The following is a 27,903-nucleotide window of genomic DNA, read 5'->3' as shown; positions in this document are numbered from 1 at the left end:
GGAAGCGTGGAACTACTGTTCGATTGGATCGAAGATTAGCCAGAATGGCAAAGGCTCAGCCAATGATCACCACCAGAAAGATCAAGGAACATCTGAAGTTACCAGTAAGTACAGAAGATGATTAAGTGAAGCCAAGTTACCAGCAAGAACTCCTTGCAAAGTCCCGTTGTTAAGAAAAAGACGTTTCCTGAATGGGTTCAGATTTGCCAAGGAACACATTGACCGGTCCAAAGAGAAATGGCTCAACATTTGTGGACTGATGAAAGCAAAATTGTTCTTTTTTGGTCTAGTGGCCGTAGACAGTATGTCAGACGACCCCCAAGCACTGAATTCAAGCCACAGTACACTGTGAAGACAGTAAAGCATGGTGGTACAAAATGATGATATGGGGATGTTTATCATACCATGGTGTTACGCCTATTTATCACATACGAGGGATCATGGATCAGTTTAAATATATCAGAATACTTGAGGAGATCATGTTGCCCTATGTCGAAGAAGAAATGTCCTTAAAATGGGTGTTTCAACATGACAATGACCCAAAACATCTTGGTTACAGACAAACAAGATTGAGGTAATAGAGTGACCAGCCCAATCTCCTGACTTGTGGGCTGACATCTGAAACGCGTTTTTTTGAGGCAAAACCCAAAATTGCAGAAGAACTGTGGAATGTAGTCTAATCATCCTGGACTGGAATACCTGTTCAGAGGTGCCAGAAGTTGGTCGACTCCATGCAACACAGATCTCGGAAACAATTGTTATGCCACTGAATATTAGTTCAGTAATTTAAAGTAAAGTGAAACCTCAAACATTTTTTCATGTTATAGATACATTTTTTGAGTTTTTAAAGAAAAATGCTGGCACTGCTATTTTTTTGAACAGCCTCATATTCATTTTTCTTAACTTTCTGTAAAGGATTAACACAAACTGGCTACATTTAGTTAATGTTTTGATTTAGAATTGAAAGTGTAGTATTTTCAGTGTGTTTGCATTTATGGAAATTAAAGTTATTATAATGATTTTGTGCTTTATTCACTTTTTTAAAGTCACTGCTATTTTTTTGAACACTACTGTACGTCATTCATTAATTCATTTATTTATTATTTGTTTTTCTTAATTGCTACGTCTTGGTCAGGTCTGTGATGGTCCTGCATTATCTGGAAACACTAGACACAAGGCAGAAATAGGCACTCAACAAATCCTAATTCTTTGCTGCAATTATGTCTTTATAAATCAAATTCACAACACAGAGCATACAAAAAGTCAAAGTGTCTAAATACTTTATTAATCAACTGTATATGAAATATTTACATTTGTATGTTAACAGTTTTTCTATTTTGAAGTAGTGTATGAGATTTTGCAGGGAAGTATCTAGTGTTTTGGCCATTATGCAGCAAAGTACCCAGACTAGGCAATGTATTTATCACCTTAAATCTGCCAATTGCTTTTTTATATTGAATTTTCATTAGAAGCGGAGGCGCTGGAGAAGAACACTCACCCCACATCCATCATGTTGACCAGTACAGTAAATCTGCTGAAAACTCTGTCCCTATCATCTGGTGTTTATGCTGAAATGATGCAGACTGAAGCCACCAGGACTCTATGTGGCCTGCTTCGCATGCTGGTGGAGAGCGGATCTACTGACCAGACAGGTGATTTAACAAACTTTTCCTGCTTTCATAGTGCAAATTATATGACTGAGCTTATTTTAAAGAAACAAACACAATACACACAAGTTCAAATTTTAACTGTGCTAGTGACGGGCCAGGCGCTTACATTGACACAATTGGCTATGTGTCCATATGGGGAAGGATAAAAGTTGAGCAAAGATTCTTCATTGATGCTGAACTTATGGCCTCTGCTGGCTGGTTGAAGCGCCTGCACAAAGGGGTGGTTGTTCGTGGATGGCAGTGCGTGACTCTCTGTACACAATACTGTGGTCTGTGAGACCCCGCCTCTAGTAGGTAGAAAGAAGTGGGGGTAGGCAGCAGCAGCAGGAGCAAGATTGCAATTATTGCCTCAGCAAGAAGGTCCTGGATTTGATCCCCAGGTGGAGCGGTTCAGGTCCTTTCTGTGTGGAGTTTGCATGTTCTCCCTGTGTCTGTGTGGATTTCCTCCTGGAGCTCCAGTTTCCTTCCCACAGTCCAAAGATGTGCAAGTGAGGTGAATTTGGGATACAGAATTGTCCATGACTGTGTTTGACATTAAACTTGTGAACTGATGAATCTTGTGTAACCAGTAACTACCTGTCCTGTTATGAATGTAACCAAATTGTGTAAAACATGACGTTAAGTAAATAAAACAAATAAAAATAAATTCTCTGTGTTTGTTTGTGTGTGTGTGCATCAGGTTGTGCATCTCGAGATGGTGTGGTATCTCGAGAGCAGCACAGAAGCTGGTGCACGCTGGGTTTTATCCGCAGCATAACACTTATGCCTCAAATGTGCAGCACGTTGAGCTCTTCTGCCTGGATCAACCTGCTCATCCGCATTGTGGAGGGTCACCAGTCATTCACTGCAGTTACGCTACAGAGACAGGTACAACCCAGCAACTTTACTGTTTTATAGGGACTGTGGAAGCTTCGTGGTTACGGTACTGGACTCGTGATCAGAAGGTTAATGGTTCAAGCCCCACGACCACCAAGGTAGCACTGTTGGGTCCCCGAGCAAGGCTCTTAACCCTTAATTGGGTTAAGGGGCACTTAACATTGTGTTCTGTCACAATTTGTTAGTCCCTTTGGATAAAAGCGCCTGCTAAATTCTGTGAATGTGAAGGTTTGTTAGGGACTGGAACATGTGGTGTGTGAGGTCTCCATAGTCTTTTAATCTTTGGACAAAAGGTAATTAGACAGAAGAAAGCTATAAAAACAACACATTTAAGGTTACTGTTTTAAATATTTCTGGTACATTTTCATCAACCACTTTATCCTGGTCAGGGTCGTGGTTGGTCTGTCACTGGGTGCAAGGCAGGAATACCCTGAACAGGGCTCTCGCATCTATCTATTGAAGGGCTTCCAACTTTGTTCTGTCTCTACAACAATTCCCCAACAATCCCCCAAAATCCTGGCTACTCCCCCTCTGAATTCCCCCCCCTTCTGACTCCCAATCTAGTCTTTTCTGATTCCTAACAGTGAATCTGCTTTCTCAGGCACAACCCTCAGTCTGTTAAGGAGAGCCTGATCTTCTCACTTGTGTCCAATCTGCAGCCACTTTAAATGACCTGCCAGTGTTGAGTTCCCATGCAGAGCATGCATGCAGAGTCCTTGTCTTTCTAAATGTGTTGTTTTGTCCCTATGTTTTTGCTAGACAGCCACTTCTGGGAACATTCACTACTGTTTCTTGGCTTCTCAATTGTGTTATGTCTGACTCTTTCACTGATGTCTTGGAGCTTTGGATATAACATAATAACCCTCGTCAAATTTCTAGCCTTTTTCCTGTTTAAAAAAAAATGAAATGGACAGATAGAATGAAGTCTGACATTCGGCAGCTGAAACATCATTATCACCTAGAATATAACAGAGCACTTCTGAAGCTATGCATCTTTATTTGTGCTCAGGGTATCTGTCTATCACATGATTTTTTTTGTCCTCTGTCAGATCCTGGCTCTGCGCTTACTGCAGGCTGTGCTGCCATCCTGGGATAGAATGGAGCGTTCTCAGGATATGAAATTTCTTGTGGAAAAATTGTTTAATTTCCTCGGCAGCCTTCTCAGCACCTGTTCCTCAGACCTGCCACTGCTTCGAGGTAATCTTCACTTAAACTTCATCCTGTCCTCATGAACACAGTTCAGCATATAGCACTTTCATAGATAAACAAAACAGCAACATTACACTGACTGACATCTTTTTATTTGATTCCCAGAGGGTTCTGCGCGTAGGAGGAAGTCTCGTCCCCAGGCCTCCTTGACGGCCACACACAGCAGCACTCTAGCGGAGGAGATTGTGGCCGTTCTGCGTACACTGCACTCTCTTAATCAGTGGAATGGTCTCATTAATGAATACATTAACTCTCAGCTTAATGGCATCGGAGATGTGATGGCGGGCCGAGTTTCAGAAGTGGTACGTTTAGCCTTTAGTTTTATTTCAATACTCCAGATTTCCTAATTCTCAAATGAATTCATACCTTCAATAACTTCACTAGACCAGAAGTAAAGCTGTTTTCCCTTTGTTCAGACTTTGCTGGAGGAGTACTTACCCAACGCAGAGGCTCCAGGGGTGGGCAGTTTGATGGCTGTGCTTGCTGTAATTGGTGGAATTGATGGACGTCTGCGATTGGGTGGTCAGGTGGTTCATGAGGAATATGGCGAAGGAACAGTCACACGCATCACTCCCAAAGGACGCATCACTGTACAGTTTCATGAAATGAGGATGTGTCGAGTGTGTCTACTAAGCCAGCTCAAACCGGTATGTAAATTTACGTTAATTTTTATAAGAATTTAAAATGAGGCTTTGTTTATTTTAAAATCCCAGGGAGTATAGTGGGAAATGAAATATACGTGTGTATGTCATCATATAGAGGTTCTGTGTTGACCTTTGTTGAACATTTGGCTGTAGACTAAAAAATGTAAGCTCTGAGGCACTTGTTTGGTGCAGCAGTCTAATACACTAGCTCACAGGCTCTCGAGTTTGAATACCAAACTGTGCTTTTCTCCTGACCTTCATTGGCATCCCTCTTTTCCGAACATTCAGCCTGCTTCACCGCTAGAGCAGAACAGAACCCTACCCTTCCTCACACGCTTTAAATGCTGTTTACTATGTTTACTCTTGACACACACTATAAGTACTATAAGTTTAAGTACTATAATTAAGCCAAATGCATGCTCTTTTTTTTCATTTTTTGGGTTGCCAGCTGCCAGTGGTGCCATTCAGTGTTCAAAACCTACCTTTTACGGAGCCAATGCTATCTGTGTGGGCCCAGCTCGTCAACCTGGCAGGAAGCAAGCTTGAGAAACAGCGCATGAAGAAATCTCTCAGCAGAGGAATTGCTGGTACAGTTTTTTTTTTTTCACATTTATGCACATGGATTCATTATGTAATGTCTCAGAGACATCTACAGCAGATGTATCTGCTTTTATAGTTAACAGCAAGAGCAATGTTTTGTATTCATGTGTCACGATCTGTGTGGTCATGATCTGATGTGTCGCAATCTTTTGGTGTGGTCCCACAGCAGATCAGGTGGACATCCACTTGTTGCGGTGTCAGCAACTCCGATTGTACATCCTGAAGGCTGCACGGGCGCTGCTCTCTCACCAGGACAAACTTAGACAGATCCTGTCTCAGCCAGCTGTTATAGACACCAGCTCCAACCCTACCGGTAATACCAAAGATCATCTCTCTATTCCCTTCCACCTTAACTTTTTTTTTAGAAGCATTAGTAGGCAGTTCAACATACAAGTTGTATCCCAAGTATCTTTTGTCAAATAGTCTCAAAGTTACCTAAAGAAAAACTGCTCAAGGTACAGCAGTGCACAGTATTTAAATGATTGATGTAGTAATTACATAGGCAGTCCTGGTTCATGCAAACAGGCATGCTTGAATCTTGAAAACAGGAATACCAGCAGCCCTAAAGCTGAGAACTGGAACTGATGTAAATGGAAAGAAAAAACATAAACAATTAAAATAGATATACATCACTACCAATTCATGAAATGAAATTTACAAATGATGCTTAGGATTAATCAATTAATAGCTTTAAGTTTGTCTTTAGTTGGCCTAAAAATCATCTGTATAAAGTTGTTGTTCTATTATTTTGCTTAATTCCCTGTCTCCTTTTCCCCCCCCTTACTTCTGTTTTCTTCCCCTTTTTCGGCTGCTCTCATATTCGGGTTGACTTATGCCTAGTTCACACTGCACAATTTTTGCCCTGATTTTCGCTCGGCGACTGGTCAGCGCTAGATTTGCCGGCTCTGGAGCAACTCGGCGTTTGCTCGGTGATCGAAACTCGGCTCTCAATCGCTATGTGTGAACTACTCAACAACTCGATTCCAGCGACTCGCTGAGAGATCTAGCATGTCAAATATCTGGATCTGAGTCGCCCAACTGGCAATGAGTGCTATGTCGAACAGCCAATGAGAATGCAAGATACAGTGTGAGGGGAAACGCAAGGGCGGAGGTGTAAAAAGGTGGGACAGGGGCATAATATAGTTTATATCAGAACACATCAGTACACACACAAGTTTTACAGTATTTCTGACCTTATCGTTCTCTACAAAACATAACATCAACGCCGCATTGCAAAAAATATTTATTAACCTCCAACTCACTATAGAACAATCCATGCTGTTTGCTTAGGCAAATCCACTCAGATTAATTTATTTTTTCTCCTTGTTTTTACACTGCACATCATTTGATCGCTCGCTACTTGCTGATGTGCATTTTTGGACGTGGTATCATTTAACCTTTCATCACTTCTCTACAAAACGTAGTTTGGAAGACCAGGGAAGCTCGCCTGTAATTCCAGTTGGTGATGGATGGTGTAGTGTGAAACCCCCTATCGCTGATCAGTTGTGTAGTGTGAAAGCCACACCGACTTGAAAGAGTCCCGATTACAAGAGATCCAGTCGTGTAGTGTGAACTGTACAGAGTCCTGACGACTTGGAAAGTCGTGTAGTGTGAACTTGGCATTAGTCGATCATTCTGTTTTGCATATCTGGTTTGGTCTAGTTTTTATGTAGGATGCCCTTCCTGTCGCAATCCTCCTTATTTTGTCCAGGCTTAGGACTGACACTAAGAATGCACTGACAAGTGCACCTGCCTAAGGCTAGGCTGTTCGGCCACCCCCATTCCCTCCCTTAGACATAGCCAGTCAAGTCTGTGTAGATGCCCAGCTGGCTTTTTCCTTACTTCTGTTTAATTATCATTATTTATTTTTTGCTGATCTTTTCTCTTCAGTACTGTTTTTATGTTCTTTCCCATGCAGAGTGAACACACCTAGCAACATTTTTCATCACTGTGTTTTTTTTAATATATATATAACAGATGTTTTCTGAAGCTAATGAAGCATTTAAGTACTTCCTCCCACTCGCAGCTCACACAGTCACTAATGGGTGGTTCAGGGGTGGACATGTTTAACTGATGCTAATGAATTCACCTGGGTTGTAGATGCAACAGACCAAATCTGGCCATCATGGGGGTGGACATATGGGTGACATGATTACTAAGAAATGCTGATTGCTGGTGAACACTGTACTTAGTGTCTTGTTACAGTTTTTCTGTAGAAGGTATATTGTCTGCTGATGCACAATTAGTGCAAACGCTATTTATTTTGACTTGTTGGCTGATGCCTGATGTATGTGTATGTGTGTATGTGTAGAGGAGCAGGTTGTTTCATCTCCTGACGTGGCCGATATGTCCCCTGAGGGCCCTCAGCCTCCGCTCATCCTGCTCCAACAGCTGTTGTCTGCTGCCACTCAGCCATCACCCATTAAAGCAATCTTTAACAGGCAGGAACTTGAGGTCAGTGCATTATAAAATGTCTCTTAGCATGTTCAATTTTTTTAAAACCTTTTCTAAGCTTTTTTACTTGCTTGTACACCACAGGCTGCAGCTCTGGCAGTTTGTCAGTTTTTGGCAGTGGAGTCCACTCACCCATCTTCCCCAGTTTTTGAGGAGAGCAGCTCAAGTGAAGCCACCACACCACTTACTGTCCAGCATGTACGCCCGCCCAAACAGAAAAAGCACAAGACCTCACCCGTGCCCCCAGCACCAATAGTGCTGCAGCTCATGGAAATGGGCTTTCAGAGGAAAAACATCGAGTTTGCCCTTAAATCACTGTCGGGATCTTCAAGCAGCACATCTGGAGTTCCAGGTAGCCTGATTCTGTCTGGTTTTCAATTCAGTCATAATTGTAGTCTTTTAAGGGCGGTATGTGAATGTTCTTATATTTATATGTAACTTGGAGCAGAGAAAAATGGGTAGCAGGTTAAAATAATAATAATTAAATAAACTTGTACGGGAATGCCCCTTGCAGAGGTTTTATGTTACATTTTGAAAACCACAGTGGGACCAGATTGTACAGCATAGCAGAGAGAGTAAGATGCATTGTTTGTGTTGCCTGGGTCATGTAAAAAACCATGGACAAAATGTGGGTCGTTTGAAAAACCCTGACTTAGATAATTATGCCTTTCCTGACCTGTAGTAATGTGATGCAGCAGGTAGTATGAGTGCTGCAGTATAAAGAGAGAAAGAATATTTATTGATACACACAAGCAATTTTGATAAGGTCTTTTTACAAATGTCCAATATTATTCAACCCCTAGCCTCAGTACTTTATGGCACATCCTTTCTCCTTGATAACCTATAATAAGCAATTAAAAATTGCTAACAAGCTTCTGACATCTTTCTTAAAACTCTTAAAAGTTTTAGTTGTTCATCATGTATCAGTAAAGTACATAAGGTTGGCTGCTTTGACTTAGATTTGCAGTTTTTATTTGAGGTGGTTGTCTTGTGTGTATTTATATAGTGGACAGTGGTAGCCTAGTGGGTAGAGCTTTTGGCTATCAATCTGAAGATTGTTGGCTCAAATCCAGGTTCTGCTATGCCCAGGGGGGCCGTACAATGGCTGACCCTTGCAAACAAGCTGGGATACACGGAAAAAGAATTTCATTGTACTGTACACGTGTAGCTGTATATATGACTAATCAAGGCATTCGTCTGTATTTGTCCATCAGGTGTGGAGGCTCTGGTGGGATGGCTGTTGGATCACCCTGATGTGCACGTCACAGAGCTGTCTGATGCAGACACGGTGTCTGACGAATACTCAGAAGAAGAAGTGCTGGAGGAAATGGTGGAGCCTGAAGCAGCATTTTCTGTGGTATTTACATGCACCTAAACCTCACGGTAAACAAAGCATTTACATTTTAGTCTAATAACCAATTTACATTGACTCTTTTCTTTCTCAAGCCTCCTGGAGTTGTGGTTACTGAGAGCCAGACTTTTAAGAAGCGCACAGATTTTCAGAGCAACGATGATTACGCTGTGTACGTGAGAGAGAACATTCAGGTGAGCACTTAAATCACATGTCGCTCCCGTCTCTGTTTTTATTATATCACCTTTTGATGTGTTGTGGAATGAACAGGGAAGATTTGGTTTTAGCTCAGTGATTTGTGTGCTGTTGTAGGTTGGAATGATGGTGAAGTGTTGCAGGACGTATGAAGAGGTTTCCGAAGGAGATGTGGGCAAAGTAATCAAGCTGGACAGAGACGGTCTGCACGACTTGAATGTGCAGTGCGACTGGCAGCAGAAAGGTGGAACCTACTGGGTTCGCTATATTCACACTGAACTACTAGGTACTTTTTCATGCATTTACGCAATACACACTGAAAATAACAAGAAACATACTGAGCTGTAGAATTAAGTAATCTTATATTAATCTTATATTAATTAACATTGTTATTAGGCAAGATTTTTCTAACTAATGGCCTAATTAAATTAGCATTCTAAATAGAACTCAGCACTGCCTATCTACCTTTTAGTGAGCCTGGTTCTGGAACCAAATTTTAAAATAAGAAACCATCACTTACTCCCAAAAGATTTGAAATGTGTAAAGCCATACTGTAACAGGGTGCCAGGTGGAGTCATGCACTTACCAGGATGTGAAGAATGAACCCAATTGCAGGATACTTAACGAAGACAGAAAGCCACAAAACAGGAAATGGGTAGTAGTGGAAGGGTAACTAAAATTTTTGGACATTTTGTTATTAAAGTATCGAAAGAAAACCAAAACCATGATCTATATGCCAAAGCGGACAGAGGACAGAAAAGAGATAGAATGAGATCCAGGTTGTCACCTATATGCAATCTGCTTGATCCACCAAAGTGTGACAAGTTAAGTTTTTGAAAAGGAATAAGAGAGCGAAATCAGTGAAAAGTGCCATGGCTGTAAAACGTAATGTGCTTTGGAACTGCCACTTTACCGACTGACGCTGCTTGGAGGCAGCTTGTGTCCAGGCTGCTTTCTTTATGGTGGAAAAAGAGCCTGATCAAGCACAGCATAATGGTCTTAAACAAAGAAAGAGCAGGTAAACAGAGAAGCCAGATACTGTAGTATAGTACTGTAGTATAGTACTGTAGTATAGTACTGTAGTATAGTACTGTAGTATACTGAAGGGCAGGATACTGTAATTGTGATTTTCCAGGCCAGCTGCAATCAGAAATATTTAACCCCTCCAACCTACCCACCCAAAAGGAAAAAAATAGGAATTATAACTCTATTTTCGCCAGAGGTAGATTTTGTGAATGATGTATTTTAGGGTAGCAGGATATTTTGTTCATACTGCCGTGCCACAATTATTCAACCCCTGCATAACTTTGCTAACCTTAAAACCAACCTGTCAGTTGGGTTACAACATAATTAAGCCATTGGAAACTCAATAACCACATGTCAAATTGCTTCAGCTGTGATGTGTTATATAAAGATCACCCAGAGATGTGTTCAGTGTGTTACAACCATGGTGAAAAAGGAGCTGTGAGGAGGTCACATATTTCCATGTTGGGGTGGGGGGGCTACACACACACGCACGCATGCACACACAGACACATGCTCGCTTGTTAGTGGGTTAGAAGGTAAATAAATCCCAAAAGCAGACTGATCTTAGCCAACCTCACACACATGTATCTAAGCCTATTATTATACTGTATTTATATTAAGCTTTTCATCAAAACTGAGATTGGATCCGTATTTTATAGTCACACACCTGTCTGCTAATAAACAGCAATGCTTTGAGTATAAAGTATAAATTTCAGGGAGAAATATTTAGTAATGTAATACTTTGTTTCACTCAAGTGTCAAATATGTTACATGTCCATACACCTGATATAGTTATTGAGTAGTTATTGATAAGGTAGTGTAGATTTAACTGTCACTGACTTCAAAACTAATCTCTATGCCAAATGTTTGCCTTTGTCCTGAAAACATCGCGCTTCTGTGTTAAAAACACAAGGTCTTGAAGCCACAGGTAAAAAAAATAAGCTTTTCCACAATATTCCATGCTGCTGCAAAAACATGTCAATGCATCACTGTGTATCTGATTATTGCAGTAAAACTACACAGCTGCAGTGCAACAGTGCAGTCAGTGCCACCCCAGCCTTTCATTGCTGTGTCTATATAAATGCCAACAGTGAAAAAAACAAACCAAACAATCCTGCTGGAGATTTTAATAGCGGTTTTATTTAATTTTAGTGCCAACACACTGCCTCTTCAACACCCTTTGCTGCAATGCTCAGAATGCAACTACTTATATGTTAAGCATTGCATCCTGACACATTTTGGAATGCAATTTTGAGGAGCTAATAGCATTTGCATGTTCACATTCATGTCAAGTATGTTTTAGCCGTATAATGACTCAAGTGTAGACTGACTCAGCTCATGGTTGATCTTCCCTTTACTCTTTGTCCTAGGATTTCCTCCTCAGAGTTCTCCATCTCACATTAAGATTGGCGACAAGGTACGAGTGAAGCCATCAGTTACGACACCCAAGTACAAGTGGGGCTCTGTAACTCACAGGAGTGTTGGTGCAGTCAAAGGTAAACCTCAAATCGTCCCTGCTCAAACCAGGGACGATTTCGTACAACACTAAACTGATTTTACTGTCATATAATTGACAAGATTGTAGCATAAGTTAAATACATGGTTGATTAGTCAAGACAGATTTGCACTCGATTACAGCTGTAGTCAAAACCACTGGAGCTCTAATCACTAGTCCACTTTTCATCTGGGACAATGCTGTTGGCTACAATGCTAACAGTGCCAACAAATATGTAAGGCTTATGGGTACCAGAAGAATAGGTATTGATGCCTGTACTTAATGTTCTTATATGGCGGCACAGAGGCTCGGTGGAGCAGTCCGGGTCCTTTCTGTGTGGAGTTTGCATGTTCTCCCCGTGTCTGCATGTGTTTCCTCCGGGAGCTCTGGTTTCCTCCCACAGTCCAAAGACATACAAGTGAGGTGAATTGGAGATACAAAATTGTCCGTGACTGTGTTTGGCATAAACTTGACCTGATGAATTTTGGGTAACCAGTAACTACCTGTCCTGTCATGAATGTAACCAAAGAGTGTAAAACATGATGTTAAAATCTTAATAAAAGAAAAGAAAAGAATGTTCTTATACTGTTATCTTTAAAAGGAAAGCAATAGTACACATAAAAATGCTGTAAAAATGAGTAGCAGTCTTACAACACTTACTATACTTATAATTTTAACATAGTATTAGCCAAAACTCTCACACCATGTTGTTTTCATGATGCTGACTTTACAGCTATAATTTGTCCTCTTATTATTAGAACAATAACATTCACTGAATGTTACATGTCTGTGTCTTTAGCTTTTAGTGCCAATGGGAAAGATGTAATAGTGGATTTCCCACAGCAGTCACACTGGACAGGCCTGTTATCTGAGATGGAGCTGGTTCCTAGTGTACATCCTGGAGTCAGGTATTACATTCTGTGCTTGCTGTCCGATGCCACAGATTAAGACAGTTTTGTTACGCATTTTAATAAATAAATTGTGTTTTTTTTCGTTCTCACAGGTGTGATGGCTGTCAGATGTTCCCCATTAACGGCCCCAGATTTAAGTGCCGGAGCTGTGATGACTTTGATTTCTGTGAGGCCTGCTTCAAAACTCGTAAACACAACCCCAGACATTCCTTTGGACGCATTAATGAACCTGGTCAGTGTCTTACCAAACTTCTGGGGTGTAGTTTTGTAAATCTGTTATAGATCTTAGCTACAATTTCCCTTTTTGTGTGTTCAGGTCAGTCTCCAGCGTTTAGTGGCCGCTCTGGTAAGCAGTTAAAGAGGCATCACAGCAGCCAGCGGGGCATGCTGATCGATGATTGGTCCAGAGTTGTGAAGAATCTTAGTGTGTCCTCCTCGGTGAACCAGGCTTCTCGACTGATAGACAGTGGTGATCAGTGCTGGCAGTCCTCTGGTTCTCAGGGCAAGGTCAGTGCTATCACACACACACACACACACACACACACACACACACACACACACACACACACACACACACTGTAGAGTTCTGATTATTTGTGTGTGTGTATACAGGAACTATTTTTACCCACCCCCCCATCTCTGTTAATTACTTATTATTGTAAGTTGGAAAAAACTGTCACCACTGTTTTACCATCACATTAAAATTAAATTAAAATTAAATAATTGGATTATAGTTCTAAATATAGTTCTATTTAAAACATTGTACTATTATTTCGTATCATATTTGTACCTTTTTATACTGTGTAACATAAAATGGTATGTATACAGAACTACATCATGTTTTCCTTATTTAAAACAAACTAATTTTAGGAACTATTTTGACCATTGACCTGGCTGGGCGTTCACACAGAAACAATTGGCCGTATTTCAAGGTGGGAAGGTCAGACTGGTTCTCTTCCCGCTGCTAAATGTGATTTCCGGGACTGGTTCAGGTGTGATTTGGAATAGGGGGGTTGGTCTTATGGAGCTTAGTGTGGCTGCCTGAACGCAACACAGCTCTGTGTGGGACCCCAGCCCTGGCAGGTGATAAGTAGCTGCAAATTGGACATGTGTTGGAGGGGGTTGGGCAAATCGGCGGTTGGGTAAGCAGTAGCGGATTCACAAACGTGATTGGGAGATGACTGTTTTGGGAGGTGAATTATGAGAAATTTAATTTGTTTAACTGAGCTACTTACAAACAATAAAGGTAATGCTAGTCGAGAAAACTGAGCTAATCAAGTACATACTGTTAATCAGTTAAACTTTTTTCGTTTCAATCCCATTCACCTTGCACCATTCCTTTTTGGTTTGCAGTATGATGACATGCACACCAAGGGTCTGTCTTAAACGGGGCTTTAACCCCTGTAGTTGTGCACTCTGGTAACATACTAACCAAAAATTGTGTGATATTTCACCCACCTCTAGGACCAATTGATGCAGTTTTTTTTGTTTTTGTATCACCACAGCACTGGATCCGTTTGGAGCTTTTCCCAGACGTTCTGGTCCACAGATTAAAGATGGTGGTAGATCCAGCAGATAGCAGCTACATGCCCTCATTGGTCGTGGTGTCAGGTAAACGCTGTGTGTCCATGAAGAAAAAACCCAAGCATTCCTTCTGAGTTTTGAACTTTGAAAGAATGTGTTGCTGATTTTTACATGTTTAGGTGGAAATTCCTTGAACAACCTGATTGAACTGAAGACCATTAATATCAATCCTACCGATACTACTGTTTCCTTGATAAGTGACTGCGTTGAGGTATGTTAATATTTCACTCCATGCTTCCATGTTTTTTAAGTTCCTTAAAGCAGGTGGAGTGGGTGGATCACTGATATTATGGTTGTGATTTATTAGTACCACAGATACATAGAGATCGCTATAAAACAGTGCCGGAGCTCAGGGATTGACTGTAAGATTCATGGCCTCAGCATGGTGGGTCGCATCCGTGCTGAGGATGAAGATCTGGCCACTGTTCCTTTCTTGGCATCAGACAACGAAGAGGAGGAAGATGATAAAGCAGCAACAGGAAGGTAAGTTTGTCTTGAAGAAGAATGCTGTTATTATAGTTAAACAGTGTGAACAGTGTTTTACAGTTTAGAGCTGAATATTCTGTCTATTTTTAGTCTTTCCAGAAAGAGATCATCAGGAATGGAGTCTGCTGCTGCTATTAGAACCAAAGTGTTTGTGTGGGGGCTTAACGATAAAGATCAGCTGGGTGGTCTTAAAGGCTCGAAGGTGAGTTACGTAAAACACTAGTGCTTTCATGAAGTCTCCCTAACCCCGTTTTCTGTAAACCTGCTGATTATAAATAACAATGGAATAGTTAAAAATCATACTTGACTTTTTGTTGCAATACTTGAAACAAATCTGTACTTACCAAACTTGTAGAACTCATTTTTAGGAATACTGTGACTGTATTATAGTTTCTTTGGCTGCTCCCGTATTTAGGAGTTACTCTAGCAGATCATTCTGTTCTGCATACCTGATTTGGCACAGTTTTTATGCTGGAACACTGACCAATGACGAGTGCTCTTCCCAATAGCTATTCTGTTCAGCCATCCCCTGCCTTAGACATAGCCAGTCATGTCTGTGCACACGCCTGGCCAGCCGATAGCACCATTCAGACTCGAACCATGGATTTCAGTAGTAGTGGGCTAGTGTATTTTGATGCAGATGTTTATTTTAATTCTCACAAAAACCAACCACAGCCAAACCATGTTATGATTTAAATTGTGTCCACATCCAAGTGCACAGTACATAAAACAGAACCCTCCAGCACTCTAGTGCACTTGATATTTCGTATATATTCCCGGAGAATAAAGCATGGTTCTATAAATACGTCGAAACACATTATTTTGTTCTATGACTGCACATTTTAAATAATCGTGTGTGGTATGTTTCTTATTTTACACCAGCATGGGATTGTAAACCAATTATATGAACAACTGTCCCTCTGACTCATTCACTTGAAAGTGAAGTGTTCAGTATAATAACGTAAATAGGAAATATAGGGGTGTGATGATAATATTTAACATTAAACTGTATGTGTTAAATGAGGTTTTTTAAAAATGTAATACCATAATCAGAACAGGGGTTTAAACCCTGAAACTATGTTTAATGTAGAATGTCTAGTTCAGAAAACTTTGGCACACCATAAATGTGTTTATTAATATCATTAAGTGCTATCGAGTTGGTTCTGATGCCTGATGTCAATATACTGTAGATAAGCCATTCTCCAGAACATCCAATCTTTGGTTTTAAAATAAAAATAATATGGCGAGCATGTGGGAGCAGCCAAAAGAAGAAGAATATTATTATTTAATGACTCCAGCTCAGACCAAATTGGTGTGTGTTGATCATTACCCTAAAATGCTACCGTTTTATGTTTTTCTTTTCCTAGATTAAAGTACCATCGTTCTCTGAGACACTCTCCGCTTTGAATGTAGTGCAGGTGTCTGGAGGCTCCAAGAGCCTTTTTGCTGGTAAGCTTGTTTCTAATGGATCTTATCGGCTCTATATAATTATATGATACAGGGTGGAATATTGTAACATTGTTTTATTGGTTGACTCAAGTTAGTTTTCTCTGACTGACTGCTTGTATGTATCTGCAGTGACTGCGGAGGGAAAAGTGAACGCATGTGGGGAGGCCACTAACGGCAGATTGGGTTTGGGCCTGTCCAGTGGCACCATTCCTATTCCACGCCAGATCACTGCCCTGAGTAACTATGTCGTGAAAAAGGTTGCTGTTCATTCAGGTTTGTACTTGCTGGTTTTGCTAGTTATTCTTCTTTGCTTTTCTTTAAGTGAACTTCTGTGATGGGCGCTCAGGTGGCGCAGCGGTAAAAACACACGCTGGAACCAGAGCTGGGATCTCGAATACATCGTATCGAATATCAGCTCTGCCTGCCGGCTAGGCTGAGCGGCCACATGAACAACGACTGGCCTGTTGATCAGATATGGGTGGGACTAAGGCGGATGGGGTCTCTCTCTCATAACTAATGCAATTACGACCTCTGCTGGCTGATTGATGGCGTCTGCACAGAGATGAGAAAAGAGTGCTCTTAGGGTGTGTCCCTCCGTACACGTAGCTAGGCTGCACTGCACTCGTCAAAGTGTAGGTGATAAGATGCATATGGCATGTTGCCCACATGTCGGAGGGGGGCGTGGGTTAGCTTCGTTCTCCTCAATCAGAGCAGGGATCGGCATTGGTGGAGAGGAAGCATGAAGCAATCCGGTAATTGGACGCGCTAAAAAGGGAGAAAAAGGGGAGAAAATGCATAAATAAATAAAAAAGTGAACTTCTGTGATATGTTCTTTTGAGGGGACTTGGGGAATAGAAAATATTCCTGATCTAACTATCCTCCTATTTTAATCCTGTACTTGTGTGCACACAGGGGGGCGCCATGCCATGGCTTTGACGGTGGATGGAAAAGTGTTTTCATGGGGAGAAGGAGATGATGGTAAACTTGGGCACTTCAGCAGAATGTAAGGGAACTCCTATGTTCACAAACACAAAATCTAACGGCTGCTGATGATTTACGATTTATTTTGGATTCCAGTTAAATTCCACAAATTGCGTTTGTAGGAACTGTGACAAGCCTCGGCTGATTGAGGCGCTGAAGACCAAGCGCATTCGAGACATCGCCTGTGGCAGCTCCCACAGTGCAGCAATCACCTCCAGTGGAGAGCTGTACAGCTGGGGCTTAGGTGAATACGGACGGCTGGGCCACGGAGACAACACCACCCAGCTCAGACCGAAATTGGTATGGGATTTGTGTTCACTCTTAATCCCATGTTGTTTGTTGTTCCTGTATGATCAGAGACTTAGTAAGCTTGTCAGCTGTACTGCATTAAGGAATGAAAGATTTAACTGTTTTCTTGGAGCGAACACACACACACACACACACACACACACACACACACACACACACACACACACACACACAAACAAACACAGCAGCAGCAGACTGTTTTGGCAGGGTTTCCAGAATTAAGGATAGCAAACGGGCAGTGGTAGCTCAGTGATTAAAATACTGGATTAATAATCCAAAGGTTGCCGATTCGAGCCCCAACACCGCCAAGTTGCAACTGTTGGGCTCTTGAGCAAGGCTCTTAACCCTCAATTGCTTATATTGTATTTAGTCATGATTTTCTGCAATTATTTTACTTGACCTATTGATTGAAACTAGTGATTTTAAATAATATTTATATAACTACTCGTTATAAAATTTCATTCAAATGGCAAGGGTGCATGAGTGGTGCAGTGGTCTATTACACTAACCCACCACTGCTTAGATCAGGGTTTGAATCTCACTTGGTGCTATTGTCTGCCAGGGTGCTTACACAGACATGAGTGGGGGTGGATAAAACCCCACAGTGACACGTGCCCTGTCCATTGTGTGTTCCCACCTTGTGCTTAGTGTTTTTTAAGGCGAACCAGACCCACTGTCACTCAGAGCAAAATAAAGCGAAATAAAAGTAATGCCAAATTTGACTGTGATATCACAACACCAAGCTTGTATCTTTGTGTCTTACAGGTTAAGGTTCTACTGGGACATCGGGTTATCCAGGTTGCCTGTGGCAGTCGTGATGCCCAAACTCTTGCTTTGACAGATGAAGGTATAAGCCGTGTTGAGTCCTCGTAAATGGCTTTGAGATTTAGATTTTACCATGCTTTATGCTTATGTTTGTTGCTATCAGTATTTTTTTTCTTTATCCCTTGTAATTGTGGTAATGCTATGGTCTGTGTTTGTGCAGGTTTGGTGTTTTCATGGGGAGATGGAGATTTTGGGAAGCTGGGCCGTGGAGGCAGCGAGGGCTGTAATATTCCACAGAACATCGAACGCCTAAACGGACAGGGAGTGTGTCAGATCGAGTGTGGTGCTCAGTTCTCCCTTGCACTCACCAAATCTGGAGTCGTGTGGACTTGGTACATCACTGTCATAACTGTTGGGCTTTATGTTTAAATTAATTTGTAATCTACACATTTGTGCTTGAATTCACTTTATGTAACTGCATATGCTACACTAATACCAGCTCAAATTCATTATTAAGTCTTTCTGTGCTAACCTGTGCAGGGGGAAGGGGGACTATTTCCGGCTTGGTCATGGCACAGATGTGCATGTGAGGAAACCCCAGATGGTGGAGGGACTGCGAGGAAAGAAGATCGTTCATGTAGCTGTGGGGGCGCTGCACTGTCTGGCTGTCACAGACACAGGACAGGTAGGTCCTGCTTACTCAACAATTTTAAAAGCAGTAAACACCAGGATGTTGGGTTTTTTTTTTCTTCAATTTAATCGTCATGTTTTGCTATCACTTTATCCTGGTCAGGGTCACAGTGGGGTCCGACTTCCTCGGAATCACTAGCAATGCAGTAACACACCCGGGAGAAGGCATCAATTTCCATTATTCAAAAAATTAAAATCCATTATTATCCTTGCATGATGGTGGCACAGTGACTCAGTAGGTAGCACTCTCGCCTCAAAGCAAGAAGATCCTGGGTTCGATTCCCAGGTGGAGTGGTCCAGGTCCTTTCTGTGTGGAGTTTGCATGTTCTTTCCGGGTCTGTGTGGGTTTACTCTGGGAGCTCTGTTTTCCTCCCACAGTCCAAAGACATGCAAGTGAAGTGAATTAGAGATACAAATTTGTCCATGACTGTGTTTGGCATTAAAAAGTTGAACTGAAGAATCTTGTGTTAACCAGTAAATTACCTGTCCTGTCATGAATGTAATCAAAGTGTTTAAAACATGACATTTAAATCAATCCTAATAAGAGAACTTTAGTTTGGTTATATGGGCTGTGAGTGAGAGTTTAGGTTTGATTTGGTCAAGAATCCATTTGTTTGTATTCTTTGGCATGTAGCGTACTCTGGAAAGTGTTTGCCAGCACCAAAGTTCAAAAGCAGTGAGACATCTACTTACCCACTTTACTGGCTAATTCTTGTTCTGCCCAGTATCAGTCTATGTCATATTTTCTGACTGCTGGATCTTTTGCTGTTATTAATTAATCCAAGCAGACAGAAGCTGTCCACCACTTCATCATTTCCATTAAAGCTTCTACCTTTTCACTCTGTTCTTTAAGGTAGTGTACTATTATGGAGAGTGTACAGGTTAAAATTCTTTCTTCTTGTGTTTAGGTTTTTGCTTGGGGTGATAATGATCATGGGCAGCAGGGCAATGGCACAACCACCGTGAACAGGAAGCCAACACTGGTGCAGGGCCTGGAGGGCCAAAAGATCACGCGTGTGGCATGCGGATCCTCTCATAGCGTGGCCTGGACTACAGTCGATGTCACCACACCCTCCGTTCATGAGCCAGTCCTCTTTCAGACTGCCAGGGACTCCCTCGGCGCTTCCTACCTTGGTAAGATGACTTTTAATTAGCTGCATGTTCCCCCAGTTACGTCGGCATCACCAGACTCTGACATTTTTATTTCCATGTGGTGTTTTTTGTTAAAGTCTTTGGTTGTGTTTGCCGTGCAGGTGTGCCATCAGACAGCGACCCGTCTTCACTTAGCAACAAGCTGAGTGGCCAGAGCAGTGTGAAGCCAAACAGGCCATCTTTAGCCAAGATCCTGCTTTCTCTAGATGGGAATTTGGCTAAGCAGCAGGGTCTGTCCCATGTGCTGTCTGCACTGCAGATTATGTATGCCAGGTGAGATTTGAAAGCAAAAAATGGTTCAGACCAAGCCATAAATGCATTGAATTGACAGTGAATTGACAGTTTGCAGTGTTGTATTCAGAACCATGCAGCAATAGAATTGTTTGTGTGTGTGTCTGTGTGTCTGTGTCTGTGTGTGTGTGTGTGTGTGTGTGTGTGTGTGTGTGTGTGTGTGTGTGTGTGTGTGTGTGTGTGTGTGTGTGTGTGTGTGTGTGTGTGTGTGTGTGTGTGTGTGTGTGTGTGTGTGTACACAGAGATGCTGTGGTGGGAGCACTGATGCCTGCCTGCATGATGCCTGTGGAGTGCCCGTCCAGCTCTCCGGTGCCTCCGTCGGATTGCTCATCTGTCTCTAGCCCTTCAGAAGCTGAAGGTCCTCCTCTTCCCACCGACCCAGAGGAGCGCATTAGCCCTCACCCCTGGCAGGACAGTAAAAGAGGGGAGGTGGGCAAGCCTTTAGGGAATACATTTTTATATCCATCATTTTATCTGACTGCAGTTGTTGAAGTTAACCATTATTGTTTTCAGACTGTTACTAGATTTATTAGTCTTTGATTTGACCATCTTTAATAAGCTGTCAAACAGCATCAGAAAGGCAGAAATTGATAGTAACCACATATGGTTATAGTGCATGTACTAAGTAGTATTCCCTCTCGAAATGCCTAATGTGAACACAGCCTAAAACCCCAACATCAAATGCATCTGCACTGCTATCCCCTCTTTTTTACTGACAGTACTGTGTGTATTTCTTTTCAGGTTGCATCCTCTGAAGATGCTATTACCCCATCATCTGCTGTGACTCCGTCAGCCGCTGCCGCTTCCTCCCGACCTTTTATTCCTGTCACAGATGATCCTGGAGCAGCCAGTATCATCGCTGAGACCATGACCAAGACCAAAGAGGTCAGTTACACTTCAGCGTCGAATGTGATTTAGTGCTCTAACTGTTTAATTTTGATTTTCTATGCATATTTGTTTGCCGTGTTAGGACTCAGAGTGCCAGAATAAAGCCACGGGGCCTGAGCCTCAGTATCTGGATGAGTTTACCAGTCTGCTGGTGCCTGATGATACAAGGGTAATGGTCGACCTGTTAAAGCTGGCAGTGTCACTGCGTGCAGGCGAGAAAGGAAAAGAAGTACTGTCTGCTGTGCTCTCTGGCATGGGCACCGCCTACCCACAGGTTTACAGAGCTTCCATTTCTGTATTTTACTTACTCTTTTGAACATTTAACCTGTCTTGTTATAGCTGTTTTCTCGATGTTTATGTTATTTTTTTTTAATGGGGATCATTTATAAATCAAACTCCTTGTTAATAGAACAACTTAAGTAAATAATTTGCCATATGGGCACTCGGTGGAGCAGTGGTAAATAATGCTAGCCCACTACTTTTTTGAGTTTGAGGAAGGGGGCTTGGACAAACAGCTTTGCCTATGAGAGGTGCACTTGTAAGTGCACCCTCAGTGCCAGTCCCAGCTCAAACAGGAGGGTTGTGTTATGAAGGTTATTCAGCATAAAAACTGAGGCAAGGGCTGTGGTAGCTCAGTGTTTAAGATGCTGGACTAGTAATCATAAGGTTGCCGGTTCAAGCCTCACCACCACCACGGTTGGGCCCCTGAGCAAGGTCCTTAACCCTCAGTTGCTCAAACTGTATTCAGTCATAATTGTAAGTTGCTTTGGATAAAAGTGTCTGCTAAATGCTGAAAATGTAAATGTAAAAACAGGGCCAAATCTGAAATTTGGACCAGAATGATCTGCTGTGTGCCGATCCATATATTTTATGTGGCAGATTTCAACTTTGAACTTTTTTTTTTCTCAGACACAGTCAGTTGTGTCTGTAGTGAGGTGGCAGAGCTAACAAACAAAGCTGGCTAGCATGTTAGATGGCTGTGCCACCTGGATGTCTGGCCAAGACCTTGTGATGGCTTGGCATCATGTCTCGGGTGTTTTGCTGCATTGCACCTCAGTGCCAAGGGGACTGAGCCCGCTGCCACCCTCACCAAGATAAAGTGGTGCTAAAACTAGAAAATGAGATTGTATGAAATGAAATAAATGTAAATAACATATGTGTGTGTATGCACACAAGGTGGCTGACATGCTGCTGGAACTGTGTGTGACTGAGCTGGAGGACGTAGCCACCGACTCTCAGAGTGGCCGTCTGTCATCTCAGCCAGTGGTGGTGGAGAGCAGCCACCCCTACACTGATGACACCTCCACTAGTGGTACCGTCAAAATACCAGGTAACAGACAAGCTTGGACCAGAGCAGCTGCTTCATCTCAATATTGTGCAGGAAAGAGATGTACTTATAAACGACATACTTTTTACATTTCAGGTGCTGAGGGACTGAGGGTCGAATTTGACAGACAGTGCTCCACAGAGAGGAGACACGATCCGTTAACAGTCATGGATGGTGCTAATAGGATTGTCTCTGTTCGATCAGGTGACTTAATCATTTGAAATGCACCACATCACTTTCCTAAGAGTAGTCAGGGCTTTTAAATGACTTCTATATATGGAGAATTTTTCTGCCTTTTGAGTTCTATTTTAACAGAATAGTATGGCTGAAATGGAAATGGTCCATCCTCTGTTTTAGGGCGAGAGTGGTCAGACTGGTCCAGCGAGTTGAGGATTCCAGGAGACGAGTTGAAGTGGAAATTTACCAGTGATGGCTCTGTTAATGGTTGGGGCTGGCGCTACACTGTCTATCCTATCATGCCTGCAGCAGGTACACTTACCTCTAGAACTTGTCACTATTTTTATTGATGCAGTAGACCTCTTAAATGTCTAATTCATTTTAAACTAATTGTTTGGAATTTTTCCTAGGTCCCAAAGACCTCCTGTCTGATCGCTGTATTCTGTCCTGTCCTTCGATGGACTTGGTTACCTGCCTGCTGGACTTCCGTCTTAACTTTGCCTCCAACCGTAGCATCGTGCCTAGACTGGCTGCTTCACTAGCAGCCTGCGCTCAGCTTAGTGCTCTTGGTACATCCACACATACATCACAGTCCTATTCACAGATTCTTTGAAAAATTAGAACATGCTGAATAATATCGACCCAGACCCTATATGTCCTCACCTTTATTTGTACACTGGTACTGGTTGTCCTGTGCCCTGTATTTGAAGAAGAAGAAGCCTTTATTTGTCATATATACAGATACAGGTGTACAGTACATTGAAATTCTTTTTCCGCACATCCCATCTTTCTTGGAAGCTGGGGTCAAAGCGCAGGGTCAGTCATTGTACAGCGCCCCTAGAGAACACAGGATTAAGGGCCTTGCTCAAAAGCCCAACAGTGGCTGCATAGCAGAGCCTGGATTTGAACCGTCAATCTTCCGACTGGTAGCCCAAAGCTCTAGACACTAAGCTACCACTGTCCCCATTTCCTAATCTGATCATGGATTTTTACATCCCAAGAAAATGGATTGGCCTCTATGAATTGACCCTTGAGTGAGCAAGCATGCCAGTGTGGGATACACCTCTAATCAAAGAGTTCTTGCTCTGTGCCCAGTGTTTTTGTCTGCTGATTAGGGTGAAGTGGTCATTAATATTGAATGAACAAAAATAATTATCACTTCTTAAACCCACACAAATATAAACCCTCAAAATTTATTTTTTATTTTTTTTCCTATCAGTATTAACTCAATAATATTTTTTCCTCTGTTGGTTGTTTTCGTATTAGGTGTTGCCATAGCAGACTGTTGTAGTCAACATACCTGATTTGGCACAGTTTTTAAGCTGGATGCTTTTCCTGTAGAAACCCGTCTTATTTTAGCCAGGTTTGGGGCCGGCACAGAGAGGACACTGACAAGTGTATCTTCCAATGGCTAGGGTGTTTGGCGAACTTTCATCCCCTCATGCCAGTAATCTATGCAAAGATGCCTGACTGGCCGATAGCACCACTGAGATTTGAACCCCAGCTCTTAGCAGTAGTGGGTTAACCTGATTTACTGCTGCACCACCACTTGAGCATCCTAAATTAGTTATAAATTCGTCTTCTTTTTCTCTGTGTGTGTGTGTAACCAGCGGCTGGACACCGCATGTGGGCCTTGCAGAGGCTGCGTAAACTTCTGACCACTGAGTATGGCCAGTCTATTAACATCAACCGCTTGCTGGGAGACAGTGAAGGAGACTGTCGCTCCATGGTGAGTCACTTATTTTTAGCTTGCTTAGTCAATTTCATATACAAACCCCATTTCCAGAAAAGTGGGGACATTTTTGCAAAATACGATAAAAAGAAAAATCTGATTTGTTAATTTACTTAAATCTTTCTTTAACTGACAAAAAAAAAAAGATTTCCAATGTTTTTAATAACCAACTTCATTGTATTTTGAAAATATAAACAAATTTAGAGTTTTATGCCCACAACAAACTCAAAAAATGTTGAGACAGAGGCATGTTTAGCACTGAAGTACATCTCCTTACCTATAAATTACACTTTTTATGGTTTGGTATGGCTTACTTGTGTACTTTTGTCAGAAAAAAGTTTCAAGAAAATGACAATTACATTTTTTAAACTCATCAGATATGGTAAGCTGCCTATCTTTGTTATTCTTGAGACTAATTTTCTGGTCTTCTGTTGTAGAGTTTTACAGGCAGTGCTTTGGCTGCACTGGTAAAAGGGCTTCCAGAAGCTCTGCAGAGACAATATGAGTATGAAGACCCCATTGTCAGAGGAGGCAAACAACTGCTCCATAGCCCCTTCTTTAAGGTAAGTATAGCTACTTTCACACTCAAAACCTGTGTGAATAACCAAGTTTCTTTTACCAGTAATGAACCCGAAAACGACCCACAGTGTGACAGACTATCCCACATACAATAGTTCTTAATGAGAGTACTTAAGGTTTAAATGCTTAAATGTGTTATCAGGCTCAACTTTACTAAAATGATTCACTCCTATGAACTACTTACTGGCCAACCGGCAATCTTTCAAATCTGCAGGTAGTTCTTCTGGTTTGGATTAGTGTTACATGACAGGGTGTGGGTGATTATAAATTACCTATGCATACCATTTGTTTAAAAAGTGTCTTGTATCTGTCTGCAAAGGTTACCATTCTACAAGCAGTAAAAATAGTTTTAGGCATATGTTAAAGAAGAAGAATCGTGTTGTTTTCTAAATTATATAGACACTCCACAAATTAAACTTGGCAGAATTTGAAACACTGAGTAATGAATAATTGAAAAATCCAATATTCCTCTTGTAAAATTACTGCCCGGATCAAAGCAAAAACACGCCCAAAAATCTACCCACCTGAACAGCTGATTTTAATTAATTTTGGTGTTTTTTATTGTCATGTTTGAAGAAGTTTAGTGTTAGTTTAGTGTTTTTCTCACACAGTAATATATAGGCCTTAGTTTATGCATAAATCCACACACTATTTATCTGCCAATTGCATATTTTTAACACACAACATCTACCTGGTAGTTCACTTGATAAATATCCAGGTAAAGTGCATGTCTTTAAGGCTTGTGTGTTTGCATGCATGCGAGTATGTTCTATAACAGTACATTTTACTGGGCTTAGGTGCTGGTGGCTCTTGCATGTGATTTGGAGTTGGACACACTCCCCTGCTGTGCTGAGACTCACAAGTGGGCTTGGTTCCGTCGCTACTGCACTGCCTCCAGGGTGTCAGTAGCGCTGGACAAAAGAACCGGTCTGCCTCGCTTATTCCTGGATGAGGTAATGCTCACTGTTCTTACTGTTTACACAGTAGTTACGTTAACATGTAGACAATTTAATAATCATACCAATGTTACAAGTGATAAAAAGTATTCTTATCACCACCTTAGTATAGAGTTAACACAATCCTTCTGGGAAGTGGGGGGACAGAACCCCATTTAAATCTGGTTATTAGGGCAGTGGTAGATTGGTATTGGAATGGTAATTACAAAAAAGCTAGCTTGCCGCTGTTGGGCCCTTGAGCAATGCTTTAATCCTGAGTTGATTGGATTGCATTCAGTCACGAATGTAAGTCGCTTTGATTAGGTGTGTCTGAACATTAAAGTTTCCATCTGTGCTTTTGCACCATATGGATTATAGCCTGATAGAAACATTATAGATCGGATTAAGGGACTTTAAACTCTATAATATGGCACAAGATCAAGAAGTGCTCTGGGCTACATACACTTAGAATTGGCTGATACACTGATTGGTCAGGTCACATAGAAATATGCTTCAAAATAATGTAATTGTAAATTCATTAGGAGCAATAAAAATACCAAAGTCAAATAGGATTGATATCTTCTTGGTATTCTTGCCTTTTATCCCCACCCTGCTATGCTGATGGTATAGGATTGAAATCTTCAATAGCAACAAATACTTTTTATAATAGCCATGACAGTGAAAATACATTTACCAACCCTTATGCAGAGAGAGTGGTCAGTCGTGTCTCCTGTATTATTTAGTTGTAAGACTCTTGTATATGATGCTTTTTACAGGTTGCTAAGAAAATCCGTGAGCTTATGGCGGACCATGAAAACATGAATGCAATTCACGAAAGTCATGATCTGTTCAAGAGGGAACACGACGAACAGCTGGTACAGTGGATGAACAGGTAATCAGGTTTTACCTGCAAAGATTGTGATGTAGTCGGCCTGTGGCTTTTCTTCAAGCAACCTTATACTGGGCCCTAACTTTGCAAAACTTTGCTGCACTTTAGACGTCCAGATGACTGGACTCTGTCAGCAGGCGGCAGTGGCACCATCTACGGCTGGGGCCACAACCATCGTGGCCAGCTGGGTGGCATTGAAGGGGCAAAGGTTAAAGTTCCAACACCAACAGAGGCCCTTGCCACGTTAAGGCCCGTTCAGCTCATTGGTGGTGAGCAGACGCTTTTTGCAGTCACTGCGGATGGGAAGGTAAGACTGTCATTCCTGACAGACATGATTGATTTTGATTATGTATATTGCATAATCAAGTAAGTCCATATGTTCTTTCTTTCAGCTGTATGCTACAGGCTATGGAGCTGGTGGCCGCCTAGGAATTGGGGGCACAGAGTCGGTGTCCACCCCGACATTACTGGAGTCCATCCAGCATGTGTTTATTAAGAAAGTTGCTGTGAACTCAGGTGGAAAACATTGCCTGGCATTGTCCTCTGAGGGAGAAGTCTACTCCTGGGGAGAGGCAGAGGATGGCAAACTTGGTCATGGCAACAGGAGGTTGGGAAAAGCTTCTTCTCCACGTCTTACAACACTGTTTGTTTGCTGTTTAGTTTGTGGTTTAGTTCAGAAGATTACTGAAGATTAATCATGCTTTGAGCAATGTTGACACATTGTTTACTATATGGACAAAAGTATTGGGACACCCCTTCTGATTATTGAATGCATGTGTTTTAGCCACAACATAATAGATGTTGTAATTCATTTTTATAAATGGTGGCTCAGTGGGTAGCACTGTCGCTTCACAGCAAGAAGGTCCTGGCTTCGATCCCCAGGTGGGGCGATGCAGGTCCTTTCTGTGTGGAGTTTGCATGTTCTCCCCATGTTTGTGTGGGTTTCGCTCCGGTTTCCTCTCACAGTCCAAAAACATGCAAGGTGAATTGGAGATACAAAATTGTCCATGACTGTGTTTGACATTAAAACTTGTGATCTGATGAATCTTGTGTAACAAGTAACTACCGTTTCTGTCATCAGTGTAACCAAAAGTGTAAAACATGATGTTAAACTCCTAATAAACAAACAAACCAACTTTGCAGCAACAATTTAGCAAAGGCTCTTTCCCATTCATGTAGACATGAAGAAATGTTTGGTCTGCACAGAGCCCTAACCTCCCTGAACAGCTTTGGAATGA

The 27,903-nt window shown here is 41.8% G+C and overlaps 1 protein-coding gene across 6 annotated transcripts in view; it reads left to right on the top strand.

The window, feature by feature from the left end:
* Nucleotides 1-27,903, top strand: part of herc2 (HECT and RLD domain containing E3 ubiquitin protein ligase 2) — a 77,737-nt gene that overhangs the window by 36,416 nt on the left and 13,418 nt on the right. For 4 of the 6 annotated variants that reach the window (XM_062997973.1, XM_062997970.1, XM_062997972.1 and 1 more), the window contains 42 exons: nt 1,470-1,652; nt 2,350-2,537; nt 3,596-3,743; nt 3,861-4,057; nt 4,172-4,402; nt 4,848-4,986; nt 5,166-5,312; nt 7,311-7,453; nt 7,538-7,805; nt 8,668-8,810; nt 8,900-8,998; nt 9,117-9,285; nt 11,396-11,521; nt 12,320-12,428; nt 12,524-12,663; nt 12,748-12,938; nt 13,937-14,042; nt 14,135-14,226; nt 14,323-14,498; nt 14,592-14,703; nt 15,869-15,950; nt 16,080-16,223; nt 16,863-16,953; nt 17,054-17,231; nt 18,006-18,087; nt 18,226-18,397; nt 18,546-18,690; nt 19,604-19,829; nt 19,949-20,120; nt 20,381-20,567; nt 20,880-21,023; nt 21,109-21,300; nt 22,203-22,356; nt 22,450-22,557; nt 22,711-22,842; nt 22,941-23,099; nt 24,141-24,259; nt 24,700-24,825; nt 25,639-25,794; nt 26,553-26,668; nt 26,774-26,972; nt 27,058-27,272. In XM_062997973.1, coding sequence (XP_062854043.1) covers nt 1,470-1,652; nt 2,350-2,537; nt 3,596-3,743; nt 3,861-4,057; nt 4,172-4,402; nt 4,848-4,986; nt 5,166-5,312; nt 7,311-7,453; nt 7,538-7,805; nt 8,668-8,810; nt 8,900-8,998; nt 9,117-9,285; nt 11,396-11,521; nt 12,320-12,428; nt 12,524-12,663; nt 12,748-12,938; nt 13,937-14,042; nt 14,135-14,226; nt 14,323-14,498; nt 14,592-14,703; nt 15,869-15,950; nt 16,080-16,223; nt 16,863-16,953; nt 17,054-17,231; nt 18,006-18,087; nt 18,226-18,397; nt 18,546-18,690; nt 19,604-19,829; nt 19,949-20,120; nt 20,381-20,567; nt 20,880-21,023; nt 21,109-21,300; nt 22,203-22,356; nt 22,450-22,557; nt 22,711-22,842; nt 22,941-23,099; nt 24,141-24,259; nt 24,700-24,825; nt 25,639-25,794; nt 26,553-26,668; nt 26,774-26,972; nt 27,058-27,272 — 6,406 coding nt within the window. The remainder of the gene's footprint in view (nt 1-1,469; nt 1,653-2,349; nt 2,538-3,595; nt 3,744-3,860; nt 4,058-4,171; nt 4,403-4,847; nt 4,987-5,165; nt 5,313-7,310; nt 7,454-7,537; nt 7,806-8,667; nt 8,811-8,899; nt 8,999-9,116; nt 9,286-11,395; nt 11,522-12,319; nt 12,429-12,523; nt 12,664-12,747; nt 12,939-13,936; nt 14,043-14,134; nt 14,227-14,322; nt 14,499-14,591; nt 14,704-15,868; nt 15,951-16,079; nt 16,224-16,862; nt 16,954-17,053; nt 17,232-18,005; nt 18,088-18,225; nt 18,398-18,545; nt 18,691-19,603; nt 19,830-19,948; nt 20,121-20,380; nt 20,568-20,879; nt 21,024-21,108; nt 21,301-22,202; nt 22,357-22,449; nt 22,558-22,710; nt 22,843-22,940; nt 23,100-24,140; nt 24,260-24,699; nt 24,826-25,638; nt 25,795-26,552; nt 26,669-26,773; nt 26,973-27,057; nt 27,273-27,903) is intronic. The other 2 variants (XM_062997971.1, XM_062997974.1) reach the window with 2 other exon arrangements.

Source organism: Trichomycterus rosablanca, chromosome 6, assembly GCF_030014385.1.
Source record: "Trichomycterus rosablanca isolate fTriRos1 chromosome 6, fTriRos1.hap1, whole genome shotgun sequence".
Taxonomy (NCBI): domain Eukaryota; kingdom Metazoa; phylum Chordata; class Actinopteri; order Siluriformes; family Trichomycteridae; genus Trichomycterus; species Trichomycterus rosablanca.
This window is presented reverse-complemented; position numbering and strand designations above follow the sequence as displayed.